Below are 15,971 nucleotides of genomic sequence, written 5' to 3' on the forward strand. Positions count from 1 at the left end.
CATGAGCATTGAAGTCTCCCAGCAATACGAGGGTATGCCCTCTAGCACCCCCTCCCGGGACTCCAAAAAGAGTGGGTACTCCAAACTGTTGTTCGATGCATACGGACAAACAACAGTTAGGACCCGTCCCCACACCTAAAGGCGGAGGGAGGCTACCCTCTCATCCACTGGGGTAAACCCCAATGTACAGGCTCCAAGTCGGGGCGCAATAAGTATGCCCACACCCGCTCAGAGCCTCTCACTGGGGGCAACACCAGAGTGGTAGAGAGTCCAGCCCCTCTCAAGGAGATTGGTTCCAGAGTCCAAGCTGTGTGTCGAGGTGAGCCCGACTATATCTAGCCGGAACCTCTCGACCTCGCACACTAGCTCAGGCTCCTTCCCCTTCAGAGAGCTGACATTCCACGTCCCAAGAGCCAGCTTCTGTAGCCGAGGATTGGACCACCAACTCATACTGCACCCGACCTCCTTGGCCCCTCTCATAGGTGGTGAGCCCATGGGAAGGGTGGTCCACTTTGCTTCTTTGGGCTGTACTTTAGTTCTTTCCATTTTAAGTTAAAAATAATTATTTAACAGACAAATTTAAGCGTGATGACTGATTTCATTCGGTGGTGGTTCATTTCTCACTTGGACCCATTTGAGCTGGCCAGGATCTGACGGGTAACATGTAAACCTCACAGACAAGGGATGCGTTTCTGTAAAATTGTGTTAATCTATTGAAACTAAGAAAACAATTGCGCTGAAGCATTATAAAACTTCTCTGCATTTTCCCAAGCCTCCTTTATTAACTTCACAGATCTAGGGAAGAAAGTGGAGGCTCCTCCATTAACAAGTACAGCTGCTTCATAACAAATGGTATATAACTATAAGTGCTTCTCATGCCAACCCAAAGTTAATTATTTTTGACATATGAGCTCATTAAAGCACATCTGTTAATCTGCATTATAGTACTTTGTATTTTTCTGCCAAAAGGTTCATGTTCAAAATTTCCCCAAATGTACTAAAATCCAATTGATTAACTAACTGTGCTATTTACGTTTTATTTAATGTTGCCATTACATTTCCATCCATTATGAAATCCACCCTTAAGCAAGTTTTACCATGACAGAATAGAGCACAATGCAGGACAGAACTAGACAACGAGTGTGCCACCATGCTACCCATATCACATTTCAAAAAATGTTTTTCAAACAGTAGGTTACCAAGACCTACTTCTTGGCAGCGCAAGTCTACCGTGTCTTTTTTTTAGCTTCACAGGCATCAGAGTGAGGCAGCATCTCTCAAATACAGTCACTTTCAGATGATGCAACAATATTGGAAATTATATATTGACATATTTTTAGTGACAGTACTTCCTACATTTTAAAATATGAATTGCAGAAAATATGACTTTATTTTTGAACTCACTGAAATTTCTGAAAAAAAAATAGCAATGAGGAGAGGTACTAAAATGGAAAGGAAAAGAGTGTGTTTATAATATATATATATATATATTTATTTATATATATATATATATATATATATATATATATATATATATCGTGGACGCTAGGTGGCACTGTTGCCCCTTAAACCCAACAGACAGACACTCCAGGCACCAGGTAAAAGCACGGAGAAGTATTTTTAATTCTTTTTACTTCTTTAAATACTGTTCCCCAAGCACCACAGCCACAATAACACAGGTAAATAAATCACAAAGCACAATACAAAACAATTCTTCTTTTTTTATATATCCGCACCACACCTCCCAGCAAGCATTATCCACCTCCTCCCAACTCTGGCTCGCTTGCTGGGTTTTCAGCAGTCCTTTTTATATGGTCTAACCCGGAAGTGCTTCCATCCTCCTGTCCCACGTGACTTGCCAAGCACTTCCCGGGTCAGATTCAGTTTCTCTTTAGCCCAGAAGTACTTCTGGACTCGTGTCTTGATAGTACTTCCAGGCTATGTAGGAAATAAGAGTCCCAAGGTCTTCTCATAGCATCCCCTGGCAGCACCCACGGTACCCAGCATGGCTGTGATACGGAACTCCAAAGTCCATGATGCCCTGCAGGAATCTGGGGCACTGTTATGCTATAGACAAGCTGCCATCTAGTGCTTTGAGAGAGGCTGTGTCCAAACGTAGCTGCCTTCCACAATCCTTCCATCCTTGGAGCGTCCTGGCCGGCCTGAGCTACTGGCTGTCACTTACAATATATATAATGTATATGAGTCATAAATGGGCTTATGTCTGTGTGAAGTAAGCTTATTAAAGCAAATTGTATTGTTAAAACGTCTTAGACTATTAACGCTGGCCCCTGTATGTATTATAATGAGGCTGTATGTGAAAAAAGGTGAATGCCTTGCTGCTTAACTCTAACCTCATCATTATGAGACATGTGATATAAGATGGGGGCAGAATGTTAGACTTGTGTTAAGCGAATATTAGAGATGTAGCAACTCACCAAGGATTGGTTCCCACCTTGCATCCAAAACTGCCGGGATAGGCTCCAGTATCTTGGACCCTGCAGTGGATAAGTGGCATAGAAAACTGATACACGCATATATAGATTGCAGTACATCTGACCAATTTACTATACAGTGACTTCCACCAATTTAAATGCGCTAAAAGAAAATTAGGTAGAAAAAAGAATAAGTCAAGGAAAATCTCAAAAGGCATTGGAGGTGCTTCATTTTCTTCTCTGTGTGGAAAGTGTGCAAGAAAAATCATTCACTGGATGAATCTGCTCTTTCTGCCACCTCTTACATGCACATTTCAGATGCCTGAAAAACAGCTACAAATACTCTCAGTGGTGATCCAAACAACGACCAAGTGATAAGAGGACTGTGGTGTAGAGCAGTTTTTAAAGTAAACATTTTTAGGGGAAACAGTTGGCACTTAATACCAGCTAGCTCTCAAAAGTATTCTCTCTTGATGTCTCCCCAGACTGAATTAGAATCCAGCATCTTTTCTGGCTTTAACTTCTTGACATCTTACTTACACAATTGAAGAGCTTTGTTCTATTCCAAGAAACAAGGTAGCAAAATAAAATCACAACTAGCCAATGTGGTTAACATCAGTTATGGTAAAAGGTTTGGAAGGCCTGGCTTTTGCTTGCCTCACAGGAAACGTGGTCCCCTAAATCAAGTGTAACAGTAATTAGGCAAATGATTGTATGCATTTTTTAAATCAACTATCAACACCAAGGCAATCCAGAAGAAATTAAAGACAGTGCCATTTTAATTTGAAGATCTTAAATGTCTATGCCTGTTCATATATACTGCTCAAAAAATTAAAGGAACACTTTGAAAACACATCAGATCTCAATGGGAAAAACTGATATGGACTGGGTAATGTGTTAGGAACAAAAGGATGCCACATTGTTTGATGGAAATGAAAATTATCAACCTTCAGAGAGCTGAATTCAAAGACACCCCGAAAATCAAAGTGAAATAATGATACAGCAGGCTAGTCCATTTTGCTGAAATTTCATTGCAGGAACCCAAAATTGTACTCAGTAGTTTGTATGGCCCCCGTGTGCTTGTATGCATGCCTGACAACATCATGGTATGCTCCTAATGAGACGACGGATGGTGTCCTGGGGGATCTCCTCCCAGATCTGGACCAGGGTGTCACTGAGCTCCTGGACAGTCTGAGGTACAACCTGGCGACGTTGGATGGACCAAAACATAATGTCCCAGAGGTGTTCTATTGGATTTAGGTTAGGTGAGTGTGGGGGCCAGTCAATGGTATCAATTCCTTCATCCTCCAGGAACTGCCTGCATACTCTCACCACATGAAGCCTGGCATTGTCGTGCACCAGGAGGAACCCAGGACCCACTGCACCAGCATTAGGTCTGACAATGGGTCCAAGGATTTCATCCCGATGCCTAATGGCAGTCAAGGTGCCGTTGTCAAACTTGTAGAGGTCTGTGCGTCCCTCCATGGATATGCCTCGCCAGACCATCACTGACCCACCACCAAACTGGTCATGCTGAACGATGTTACAAGCAGCATAACATTCTCCATGGCTTCTCCAGACCCTTTCACGTCTGTCACATGTGCTCAGGGTGAACCTGCTCTTATCTGTGAAAAGCACAGGGCGCCACTCGTGGACCTACCAATTCTGGTATTCTACGGCAAATGCCAATTGAGCTCCACGGTGCCAGGCAGTGAGTACAGGGCCCACTAGAGGACATTGGGCCCTCAGGCCACACTCATGAAGTCTGTTTCTGATTGTTTGGTCAGAGACATTCACACCAGTGGCCTGCTGGAGGTCATTTTGTAAGGCTCTGGCAGTGCTCATTCTGTTCCTCCTCGCCCAAAGGAGAAGATACCGGTTCTGCTGATGTGTTAAGGACCTTCTATGGCCTTGTCCAGCTCTCCTAGAGTAACTGCCTGTCTCCTGGAATCTTTGCCATGCCCTTGAGACTGTGCTGGGGGACGCAGCAAACCTTCTGGCAATGGTACGTATTGATGTGCCATCCTGCAGAAGTTGGACTACCTGTGCAACCTCTGTTGGGTCCAGGTATCGCCTCCTGCTACCAGTACTGACACTGACCATAGCCAAATGCAAAACTAATGAAAAAACAGTCAGAAAAGATGAGGAGGGAAAAATATCAGTGGCCTCCACCTGTTAAACCATTCCTGTTTTGGGGGTCGTCTCATCGTTGCCCCCTCTAGTGCACCTGTTGTTAATTTCATTAACACCAAAGCAGCTGAAACTGATTAACAACCCCCTCTGCTACTTAACTGACCAGATCAATATCCCAGAAGTTTCATTGACTTGATGCTATACTCTGATTAAAAAGAGTTCCTTTAATTTTTTAGCAGTATATTTTCCAGAACGCCATTGAAATGTTGATCACATGTTTTGAAAAGTAATTTTTAAGACTTTCTAGTTTATCTTTTCTGGTAAAAGACCTTGGAATGATGAGCCCAATTTGTCTATTTTCAATTCAAATTCAAAATTCTAATTTAAGTCAATTTTTAATGTATAGTTGTTTTATTATTTTCTAAATTACTACTCTATTACATTACTGAATGACAAATAAAGTCAAAAGTTGTACTATTATGAAGCAGGTGTTAACTTGTAGCTGGGGTGCTGTCAAATCAGCTGCATGAGCGTTACCAGAATTTGACAGACACAAAAAGCAACTCATCAGATTTACACTTCTTTCAGTTCCAAGCCTGATTACGATACTCTCCGTCATGTGATCTTAAGGACATACTGTACAGTAGCTACAGTTCTGACTGTATCAATGTGTATGCACTGTTGTTTTGTGGTATAAAAATGTCCATGAAAGTTAGTTTAACCTCCAAGGTTCTTTTAATATTGGTGGACAAGATAATACTGGAAATTCCTAAATTATTTGCCTTGATTTACATGTACACCCTATATCATCCAACCATCACTCCTATCTCAAACACAAAAATCAAATCAAGCAATGCAGCCAAAGCTAATGACCCTACCTTCAAACCACAGCAAGCAAGAATAACCTTTACAAGGGCCTATCACTGCTCCTGGGTGCCTCCTCTGGTAGGGCTACACTTCAGAATACCATTGGCAAAGGCCAGGAGCCACCCAACAGCTGCTCCCCTACCAGATAACCTTTGAAAGGGCTGCAAAAAACAAACAGAGCAGTTTCAAAATACCTTACTAGGGTCCAGAGAGACACCTTTATCCACCTACATCTCTCATTGTTACCCCCTGAAATTCTAGCAGATTGAGCATGGCTCACACCTGAGCAATTGTAAAAGGCTCCAAAAAGGCCCAGATTGCTACCTTTGAAAGAGCTAAACAAATTAAAGAATCACTCGAACAAGTACACGGGGGGGCAGAATGATATCAATAAACAAGGCAGGTAATAGTGAGGAAATATCCATCCATCCATCCATTTTCCAACCCGCTGAATGCGAACACAGGGTCACGGGGGTCTGCTGGAGCCAATCCCAGCCAACCACAGGGCACAAGGCAGGAACCAATCCCAGGCAGGGAAGCCAACCAACCGCAGGACACACACAAACATACACACACACCAAGCACACACTATGGCTAATTTAGAATCGCCAATCACCTAACCAGCATGTCTTTGGACTGTGGGAGGAAACCGGAACACCCGGAGGAAACCCACGCAGACCCGGGGAGAACATGCAAACTCCACGCAGGGTGGACCTGGGAAGCGAACCCAGGTCCCCAGGTCTAGTGAGGAAATATTCAAACCTTAATTTGATCATTAATAATGTATTATTTGCAATGAAACCAGGAGCTAAATCAAAAGTAGAAGAAAAGATAAGCAACTCAAATCAGTGCCCCAAAACAGCAAGCTCTGCTTCAGCTTAACAAGTCAGAGATGTCTGTGTAATTTGAAGAGTCCATTCTTTTTAATCCAACTAAGACATTCCTTAAAAAGATGAGTCATAATGAAGCAGGTCTGCCCCACTTGCATTTTCATTTTGTAGCTGGCACTGCACTTTTCTCCTTAGACAGCATGTCATTTTCAGTGTGCCTTCATAACTCATCTTTTTATATCAGGCATGGTGTTCTCATATTTTTAACTTGCGTCATTACTACATTTTGTTTCCAGGCATGTTCTCTGCCTCACATCCGCCCCTCTCCACAGCTAGATGTACCTCTATGTCAAACCAGTAGGAGCTTGCTGTAATTCTATGGCTTGATGGCTATTTTTAGTGACTGACATTAGCCAAAAACGTTGGATGATTGAGAATTTACCCTTGGTCTTACTCCTCTGTCACCCTAAAGTTACATTAAGCCAACAATAAGGTACAATTTAAAAATGTTCCCAAAACCTCCCATTTTCACATTCCTTTACAAATTTCCCCCAGGGACAAATAAAGTTTGTTTATTCTATCTATCTATCTATCTCATCTATCTATCTATCTATCTAACTATCTATCTATCTATCCTATCTATCTATCTATCTATCTATCTATCTATCTATCTATCTATCTATCTATCTATCTATCTATCTATCTATCTATCTTCAGCTGCAGCATTTGTAAGATTAATAACAACAATTGTAAAATACAGTACTATAAGAAATATGTAAATGCGTGAGAGAAATCCAAGAAAGGGGTTATTTCCAGACTGCCAAGCATCATCGATGAAGCAACACTAAAGAAGATGAATCCTGCCAGCATCGAGGTTGACATGGTGGAAGTGTAAAAACTTATTAAAGGAGATTATTGCAGAGATGAATGTTTAATTAAAATCAGTTTATTATCTATAACATCAGGGCATAGATAATTTATACAAATATTTGAAAATAGTAGTTTACATTGAGAAATTTAGATATGTCTTATAGGTTCCTTATCAGAATAATGCAAATATAATGGTAGTCTGAGCACCACCATATTTCAAGCAAACCTTATTTTGTTTGCGTTAAATGAAGGAAAGGAGAATCATTATTGGTCAGAATGGTCAACTCTCATCAAAATATTTTTGAAACTTCTTAATCTATTTGTATAGGCCTCAGCAGGATTACTTTGTTGAGCAGTACCTTAATCTGGTGTCACCCATGAGCACACCCAAATAGATTCAGTAAGTGGAGCTCAAATCATTCAAATCAGTGTGTCACCTGACTCCTCTGACTGGTACTCTCAATACGGTACAGATGAGAGGAAGTGTTCCTGGGTAGAATGAACTCTTGAGCAGCTATATAATCTGGACTGTTAAATTCAATGGCATTTCCCCAAGGACTGGAGATATTTAAAGGGAAAAATCAGAAGTATGTTCCATAAACAGGAAACAATTGAAGCCCAGGAAAATAGAGTTGTCTGAGGTTAACAAATACCTTAGTTTCAACAATCACCCAACTATAAGACCCATATCCTGCAAGAGTAATCTGAAGAGTCCATAGAAGAAGAAGTACAATAGTGCCGGTTCCTTTAATACAAAAATGTCAGAAGGGATATTATTTTGACCATGTAAGAATCCCACTTCTTGCTGGCATCGATTGAGGGAAGGACACTTGGTCTTGGTTTCCTGGTAAGAAGTCAGGGAGGGTAACTGGCAGATAAAGTGCTGAATTCACTTGTAAGTTCTGAACAAAGAATATAAGACTTTGAGAGTAGCAGTCTCATCCTGGGACACAATATCTGGAGAAAGAAAAATACAAGACACATTAAACTGCAGCAGATACCAAACATGTCTGACTTACGTCCCACAACCGAGGTGCAAACACCAAATTGCAAGTATTTTTAGGGCATGAAAAACTTTTAAGCTTTACACTGTAGGTGCTCAAAGCCTAAATAATCAATCAACTAAGGCAGGATTTCTTAAACTATTATAAACTATTATTATAAACAAAATATTATTATTACCATTACAAACAATATTTGTGGCAGGTTGCTGGGGTAGGTCCTGAGACACAGTTGTATTTAAAGAGAATGGGTCATGTATGTTTTGCAAAGTGCCTTGTGGTAGATTGCCACAGGATGATTAAGCAATCGACATTGCTCAGCTATGACAATCGGTGGCAATTCTTGAATGGTGACTTCACCCACTATGACAACTGGTTGAGGTTCTCCAAGAGGGAATCCCCCCCCCCCCCCCCCCCAACTGCTCTGACAACAGGGTGACAAATCTTCAAGGAGGAAACACCATGATGGTCGTCCATGAATCTTGCTGGGGACCAAGTTCTGATAATCATCAAGGAATGGGTATGAAGACACTACAAAGGGTATGATTGGGTTGTAAGAAAACTAAGATTAATAAACCTTGAACTAAGGAGTACCTGACAAAAACAGATTGTCAAGTATCTGATATTTATTTTGGTGAAATGAAGGCCTCACCAAATCAACTTTTAATGTTTCAAAACATTTGCAGAGAAAGTTAACCTTTCACTGCCTGGCCTTGTTGTATTTCCATGTTGATTTTCTTTATACTGGATCACTTCTTCTGGGTTCGACATTTCTTTATTTGTCACATACTTAGTATTTGGCAGACTAATTTAATGCAAGCTCTGCAATGAAACGGTGCTCTGTCCATGGCTGGTTCATGCTTTGTGTTAAAAGCTCCTGAGTTGAGCACCAGTCCCCTGCATTCCTAAACTGGGATTAAGCAGGTTTAAAAAGTAGGTGCATGGATACCTGATTGTGAAACATATATAAAACTAGTGTGTTGTTTAAGGTTCTGTAAAGTTTTAAAAACTACAACACAATTTTGTACAAACCTAACACTATGCTTGCCTTTTAAAACAGAAAAAACAGTTAAGAGAAGTATTGTATTTAAAAAAAAAAAATCACCTAAAAGTATTTTACATAATTAGTCAATAAAATGAAAAATGCCTCCTAATGAATTGTCAGTCTAATTAAATGGCATTTAAAGTTACATTCTGATAGATGAGCAAATCAAAATTCAAAAAGTGACTCATTCCATACAATTTTAAAACTATGGCTTTCTCAACTTGCTATATCTTATCAATATTTCTGCAAAGAGGCTCTCAGTTCAAATTGCCGGAGAAACTAAATATTTCAAACTGTTTGCTCAAAACTCTTGTTATAGAGACACATTCCTGAAGCTGCTCTGCAAAAATGAAAACGTGACTTTATGAATTTTGCCATATATTTCCACTGTGTTACAAGGACAAAAAGCAAAAGCAAACTGCAGGGTCTATAAGATGAACATTGCTTGACCATAAATTTGCCATTGATTTTTACAGAGTGATATCTCATATCAGCGCATGGCTTGATGGCAACTCCGGTCTGTACCGCGAACAGAGAAGGATGGCTGCAAGGGCTCTGAGGGCAGATAAGGAGGCGTTTGTTAGAGGAATCTGTGAACAAGTGACACACCATTTATGGTCTAGTGGTCCACACCCTGCTGACAGAGGAATGTAAGCATTATGCACATCCGAATCTGTTCCTTGGAGAATCGTGGTCAGGGCAGCTGATGGAACGGTCCTTACGGACCAGTGATGGTAGCTGAGTGCTAGTAATTCTCAGAGCCATTTTGATGATACACTTGGAGGTCTTCCTGTTCTCAAAGGCAGTTAGAGTGCCATGCTGTATTGCAGTACGTGATGACAGACTCTATGGTGCACCTGTAGAAGTTAACCAGCAGTTTTTATGGGAGTTATGCTTTCCCAGGCTCCTCAGAAAATGAAGCCTCTGAAGACCTTTCTTGGCCATTGCTGTCATGTTTGTTATCCATGACAGGTCCTGACCAATGTGGAGTCCCAAGAATCTGAAACTCAGGACTGTCTCCACCCTCTGGACTTTACCGCTATAGGATAGTGACCACAGTAGTTCAGTCTCCTAAAGTCCAGAATCCGTTCCTTTGTTTTCTTGGAACTGAGTGCAAGGTTGTTGTTCTGGCTTCAACTCTCCAGATTCTCGACCAATTCTCTATAGGCTGCTTCATTATTATTAGAGATCAAACCTATCACTGTGGTGTCATCTGCAAACTTCATTATGATATTAGTATCATGGGTAGGTTTGCAGCCATTGTGAAGAGAAAATAAAGGAAAGGCTCGTACACAGCCCTGTGGTGCCCCAGTGTTGCACATGAAGTGCTTAACACATGTGCACTGTTTGTGGTCTGTTAGTGAGAAAATCTAAAATTCAGTTACACAGGTATGAGTTGAGACCCAAGTTGTTTAGTTTCATAGACTGTTTGTTTGGGTGGGGGGGGGGATGTTGAAGACAGAGCTGTAGTCAATGAAGAGCATTCAAACATAGCTCTCCCTCTGCTCCAGGGACAGCATCTTCAGTTGATCTGTTTGCCCTGTAAGGAAACTGGTATTGGTCCAGTTGTGTCTGAGGACAAGTCATCCAAAGCTCTTCATAACAAAAAGGGTCAGGGCCACCAGGCGATAATCACTCAGGGATCTCATCACTGCCTGTTTTCAATAGAACTTGAGGCAAGAGAGGACAGTGGCCTGTTCTGAAGAGATATTAAACAGGATGGGAACACTGCTGTCAGCTGTTCCACACAGTTCTTCAACCCCATCAGGACCATCTGCCTTATTAAGGTTAATGTGACTTAGAGCAAATCTCACCATGTGCAATTCAGAAACTACAGAAGTTAAAATGGATGGAAGTAGCAGACAAATTCACTCGAGTTCTATATGCGCAAAGCATAGAATTATTCAACTAAAAATTATATATCGAGACCATCTGTCTCGCTTAAAACTGTCCAAAATGTTTGCAGGGCAGGATCAAACCGCGAGCGCTGCAACCAAGCTCCTGCCTCACTGGGTCACTGTTTTGGGCCTGCACTAAACTAACATCATTTTGGAAAAAAATTTTTAAGTGCCTCAGACAGCCTTAGTATCACAATCCCTCCTAACCCACTAACAGCTGTGTTCGGTGTTCTTCCAGAGGACTTGAATTGGAGAAGGACAAGCAAAGGTGATTGCATTCACTACACTTTTGGCACGCAGACTTATTTGTTAAATTGGAAGAATCCTAATTCTCCCTTATAAGTCAGTGGGAAACCGATGTTTTATATTATTTGAAATTGGAAAAAATCAAATTTTCAGTTAGAGGATCTGTACAACACATTTTTTCAAAACATGCAGGATTTAATCAATATTATTTTAGAATAAGAGAAATAACTATTATTGCATTTAACTCCTTCTCCATCTCTTATTTACATAGATATTTACTTCTCCCTTTCTTTTGTTTAATGTTGCCTTATTAAAAAGCCTAAAGCAATTTTCCTTTAGCTAAGCTCTCCTTCTCAGGGGTGGGGTTTGATTAGTCTTCAAATTTGTTGGGTTATAAATTGATCTGTTTGTATGGAATGATTACAATGAAAATTAATAAAATAAAATATTAAGGAAGTAGCAGACAAAAGTACTTCATTGTCATTTTACATTCCATACTATGTATTTTAAGCACTGCTATTCATCTGCTTCATTATTTAGCAGTAATGGAGGAATATGTACAAAAACTGGATGAAGCAAATGGCAGCATTGTATCATATCTAAACACTCTGTTCATCTATCTCCTAAATCCACTAAGTCCACTGCAGGACCAATGGTACACAAAGATTATAGCAGCAGCTTTAAGTATAAGGCAGGAGTCAACCTGGACAAGGAACTTCAACTTTTACCTGTTTTTATGTGTTTCTGATATTTTTATAAATTGAATTATGAATTATGGTCGCTCTTTCTTCTTCAGTGACTATTACTTCTTAAAATGATTTCATCGAGAACTGGACAAGCTGACCACCCTCCCCTAATGTTGTCTACATACCACCTAGAACGGCCCCACTCAAGTTGAATCTACCGGATGATTTAGCTGACGGTGATGCTTTAAATATCCTACACATGGGCGAGCATGTGTGTAGAAGATGCTGCTGACAGTAATTCAGTGATTGTCATTCACCCTTAGCATGTGCACAAATGAACATCTGCTTGTCACAATGCTCTGAAAAAATGACATAGTCTATATCTAGCAGGCTGTTTTTGGCCTCAGTTACGGTTACTAAACCACTGATGCCATTAACCAGTCTCAAAGATGAACAGTCGAGTTTAGTTTGAAAGTTGGGAGCCTCCTGTTTTTTATTTTTAAGTACATTTTTTCTCTTAATATTTATGTATCATTAGTATTTAATCCCATTTTAACATTACTAAGTTTTGTTGTATTTTTATAAATTGCATGGTAGCCTATTGTAAGTGTCACACACGTGTGCATGGGAGGCAGCTAAAGGGCTGAATGAGAGTAATTCCATGCTAGACCAGGGGGTGGCAGAGTGCAGTAACACTTTATCTCACTTCTGTGCAGACAGTTACGGGAAATACTGCCTGTCCCTGATGACATCACTTCTGGTTCCAGCCTGATGGCACCACTTCCGGGTTCCGGCCACATTGATGATGTCATTTCCTCTGCTGGCCTTTAAATCTTTTGGCCACAAAGTCAGTTCTTTTCTGGACTCTGATTTGTACACATCTGTACAACAATTATTCCTATTTTTGCAGCCAGGAAACAATATACGGGTGGCTGCCCCGAATCTTTTTTAAGTCTCCGGGCCATTCTTGTGACACAAGTTTACATACATAAACAGGAGGGAGGTCATACAAATTATTATACATAATAGTGCATGAACAGACTAAAGATTCCTAATTCCATAATTCTTTTTTGAACCATACCTTTTATGGATGACTCTTTCCTTTTGCCTTTAAAACAGTCTGATGCAAGTTAAATTTAGAGTAATACTTATAATAATTAATTTTTTTTCATGAATAAATTCTTACAATCTTTGACAAAGGATGAATAGCATTAAATGCTATCTAATGAAGAAATTAAATAATGACTTACCAATGAAAGGTATTATAAAATTATCATTTAATGATATGTATAACTGTTTAAAATACATGAACTAATAATCTGTTTAGTGTTTGTTAATGACTTATTAATGAAAGGTATTATAAATTCAGCTGAGGAATTTCTACCGCTTCTTACTCATCACTGTAGTTTAGCTCTTATTTGTTCTCTTCTCTCACAGTGCTCTACATGAAAACACATGAGATTGTTTAGAGACTAGATATAACTATACATTTATAGTCTTTATGGCGAATGAATTATGAAGGAGGTTGCCTGGGGCAACAGCACAACCAGGAGAGCAAAGGCCAGATGGCACTCCCAAAGGAAACCTCCAGATGAAATTGACACTCACACTGGCAGATAGAGAGCAACTAAACATGCCAGTGTGGGAAAGCCAGGGGCCATTAGACAATGGCATGCTTAGTGTGCCAATGAGCAATGGGCAGGGGTATCTGTACAAGAAAACAAAGTGGCAATTCAGGAAAATATACAATGTACCCTTGAGGTTCTAGAAGGTATGTGACCCAGCAATAGTGGAAAGCTGACAGAGAAATGTTCAGGGTTTATTAGAGGTATTTATTTATTGAGGTACCAAGGTGGCTGTTGCTACTTTGCTTTACCTGCTGTATAAACAATCAATTTTAATATCTCCAGTTCAACTTCTTGCAGAGAGGCTTATTAAAGTTTTTAATTTGGGCCTTAATTTAGTATGTAGCTGACTGACTTTTAACAGATAGGACTAAAAGAGTGAAAGTAAATGGTTTTCTGTCCGACATGCTGTCTTCATTCACAGGATCCCCTTGCACATCATCACACTGGTTGTCACCAGAAGTCCACTACCAGTTAACTTTCAACAACTTTGGGACACACCACTGTTAACATTGCCTAGCAAATATCTGCTGCACTTTTGACACTTTGTTGAATTCCTCACCTGGCAAAAACAGGTTGACATGAGACTAAATGGAGGACCAAGCACATCATTAGGAAGATCTGTGTCTTACACAGGTCACTCAGCATAAAAAACAACATCATGATTCAGAATGTAATTTAGGTGAATGATGTATTCTGTCAATATTCTGTCACTATTCAAGTCAGTAGGTATAAACTTTACATTTTTCTGAATCAGAGCACAACTTAGGTGTTATCATTGACACCAATCTATCTTTCAAAACACACATAATAAAACTACCTAAAACATGTTTTACTAACTTAAAAATATTGAACAATTAAGGCAAAATATAAAAAATACAGAAAACTTAAATCACTACAATTTCTTATTCAAAAGCTCTACAAATAATTCTACATGTAGCTTTCAGTTAATTTAAAATACTACTACGGGAGTCATTACAAGAACTACAAAGTACAAACACATAAATCCAGTTCTTAAAGTCAAGTCTAAGTTATTTCTTCACAAACAAGGTATATATACATTTGCCATGCAAAACTGTGTTCTATAGTTAAGCATTTTCTACAAATTTTTAAAAATACGTAGCCATGGAACACCCTGGAAAGTTAAAAGGCTAAAAGCTTACCAGATACATCCTCTTTGAAGTGAGAAAAGAAATCATACCTTCCTTATTTTCAATGCACATTTGTGACAACAAAAGGATTTTGAAATAACCACTTATTGCATACTCCTGATACTTTGAGGTAAACATATTTTTTCTGTTTATTTTTGTGATACCAGTGACCTTCCTAGCAGTAATTCTCACATAAATGCAGAAGGAAATCAAGACATGGCATGAACAGTTTATTGTGATTTTGTCTTTCGAGAGGAAACCACACCCCCTGGGGGTGAAAGGTTGTTGTGAAACAAGACTAGCGCTGAGCTAGTGCACATAGCTAGTCTTCTTTTAAAATGGCTGAATCTTAAAATATTGGTAGTTGTTTTTCTTTGAAAATGACGGGCAAGATCTGTTTTATAATGTGCGCAATCTCAAGACATAGATCAATGCCCGACAAACTTCTAGACTTTGAAAAAGGAATGCATTTGGTTGTTAGGCTTTTGTTTTTGTGCCAACCCGTGTCCCATAAGACTGTAGTATAAAATGTCAGGAGTGGCTATGCATTCTGTAAAATTTACAGATAATGCTTAACTTGAGCGGCACGGTGGCGCAGTGGTAGTGCTGCTGCCTCGCAGTTAGGAGACCCGGTTTCACTTCCCGGGTCTTCCCTGCGTGTAGTTTGCATGTTCTCCCCGTGTCTGCGTGGGTTTCCTCTGGGCGCTCCGGTTTCTTCCCACAGTCCAAAGACATGCAGGTTAGGTGGATTGGCAATTCTAAATTGGCCCTGGTGTGTTTGTGTGTGTCCTGCAGTGGGTTGGCACCCTGCCTGGGATTGGTTCCTGCCTTGTGCCCTGTGTTGGCTGGGATTGGCTCCAGCAGACCCCCGTGACTCTGCGTTCGGATTCAGCGTGTTGGAAAATGGATGGATGCTTAACTTTACAAAACAACTTTGTATGACAGATGCATATAGAGTACAACATGTTTGTAAAGAAATAACTTTGACTTCAAAATTCCTTTAAGGCTGATTATAAAGTTCTGCTTCTTACATATAAATCCTTAAATGTTCAAGTCCCTACCTACCTAATTGAACGTCTCATTATATATCTCATTATATACTGTACAAACAAGAGTGCGTTTTGAGATCTCAGGATGACAGCCTACTAAAGACTACAAGAATTAAGTAAATAACACTGGGAGAT

At 40.0% G+C, this 15,971-nt stretch overlaps 1 protein-coding gene across 1 annotated transcript in view; it reads right to left on the reverse strand.

Annotated features, from left to right (window-relative positions):
• Positions 1-7,223: 7,223 nt before the first annotated feature.
• Positions 7,224-15,971, reverse strand: part of parvg (parvin, gamma) — a 52,379-nt gene continuing 43,631 nt past the window's right edge. Inside the window, exon 13 of the mRNA XM_028808962.2 lies at positions 7,224-8,092. Within this exon, the coding sequence (XP_028664795.1) occupies positions 8,025-8,092 (68 nt within the window). The 3' untranslated portion in view covers positions 7,224-8,024. The remainder of the gene's footprint in view (positions 8,093-15,971) is intronic.

Source organism: Erpetoichthys calabaricus, chromosome 1 (assembly GCF_900747795.2).
Source record: "Erpetoichthys calabaricus chromosome 1, fErpCal1.3, whole genome shotgun sequence".
NCBI classification, from domain to species: domain Eukaryota; kingdom Metazoa; phylum Chordata; class Cladistia; order Polypteriformes; family Polypteridae; genus Erpetoichthys; species Erpetoichthys calabaricus.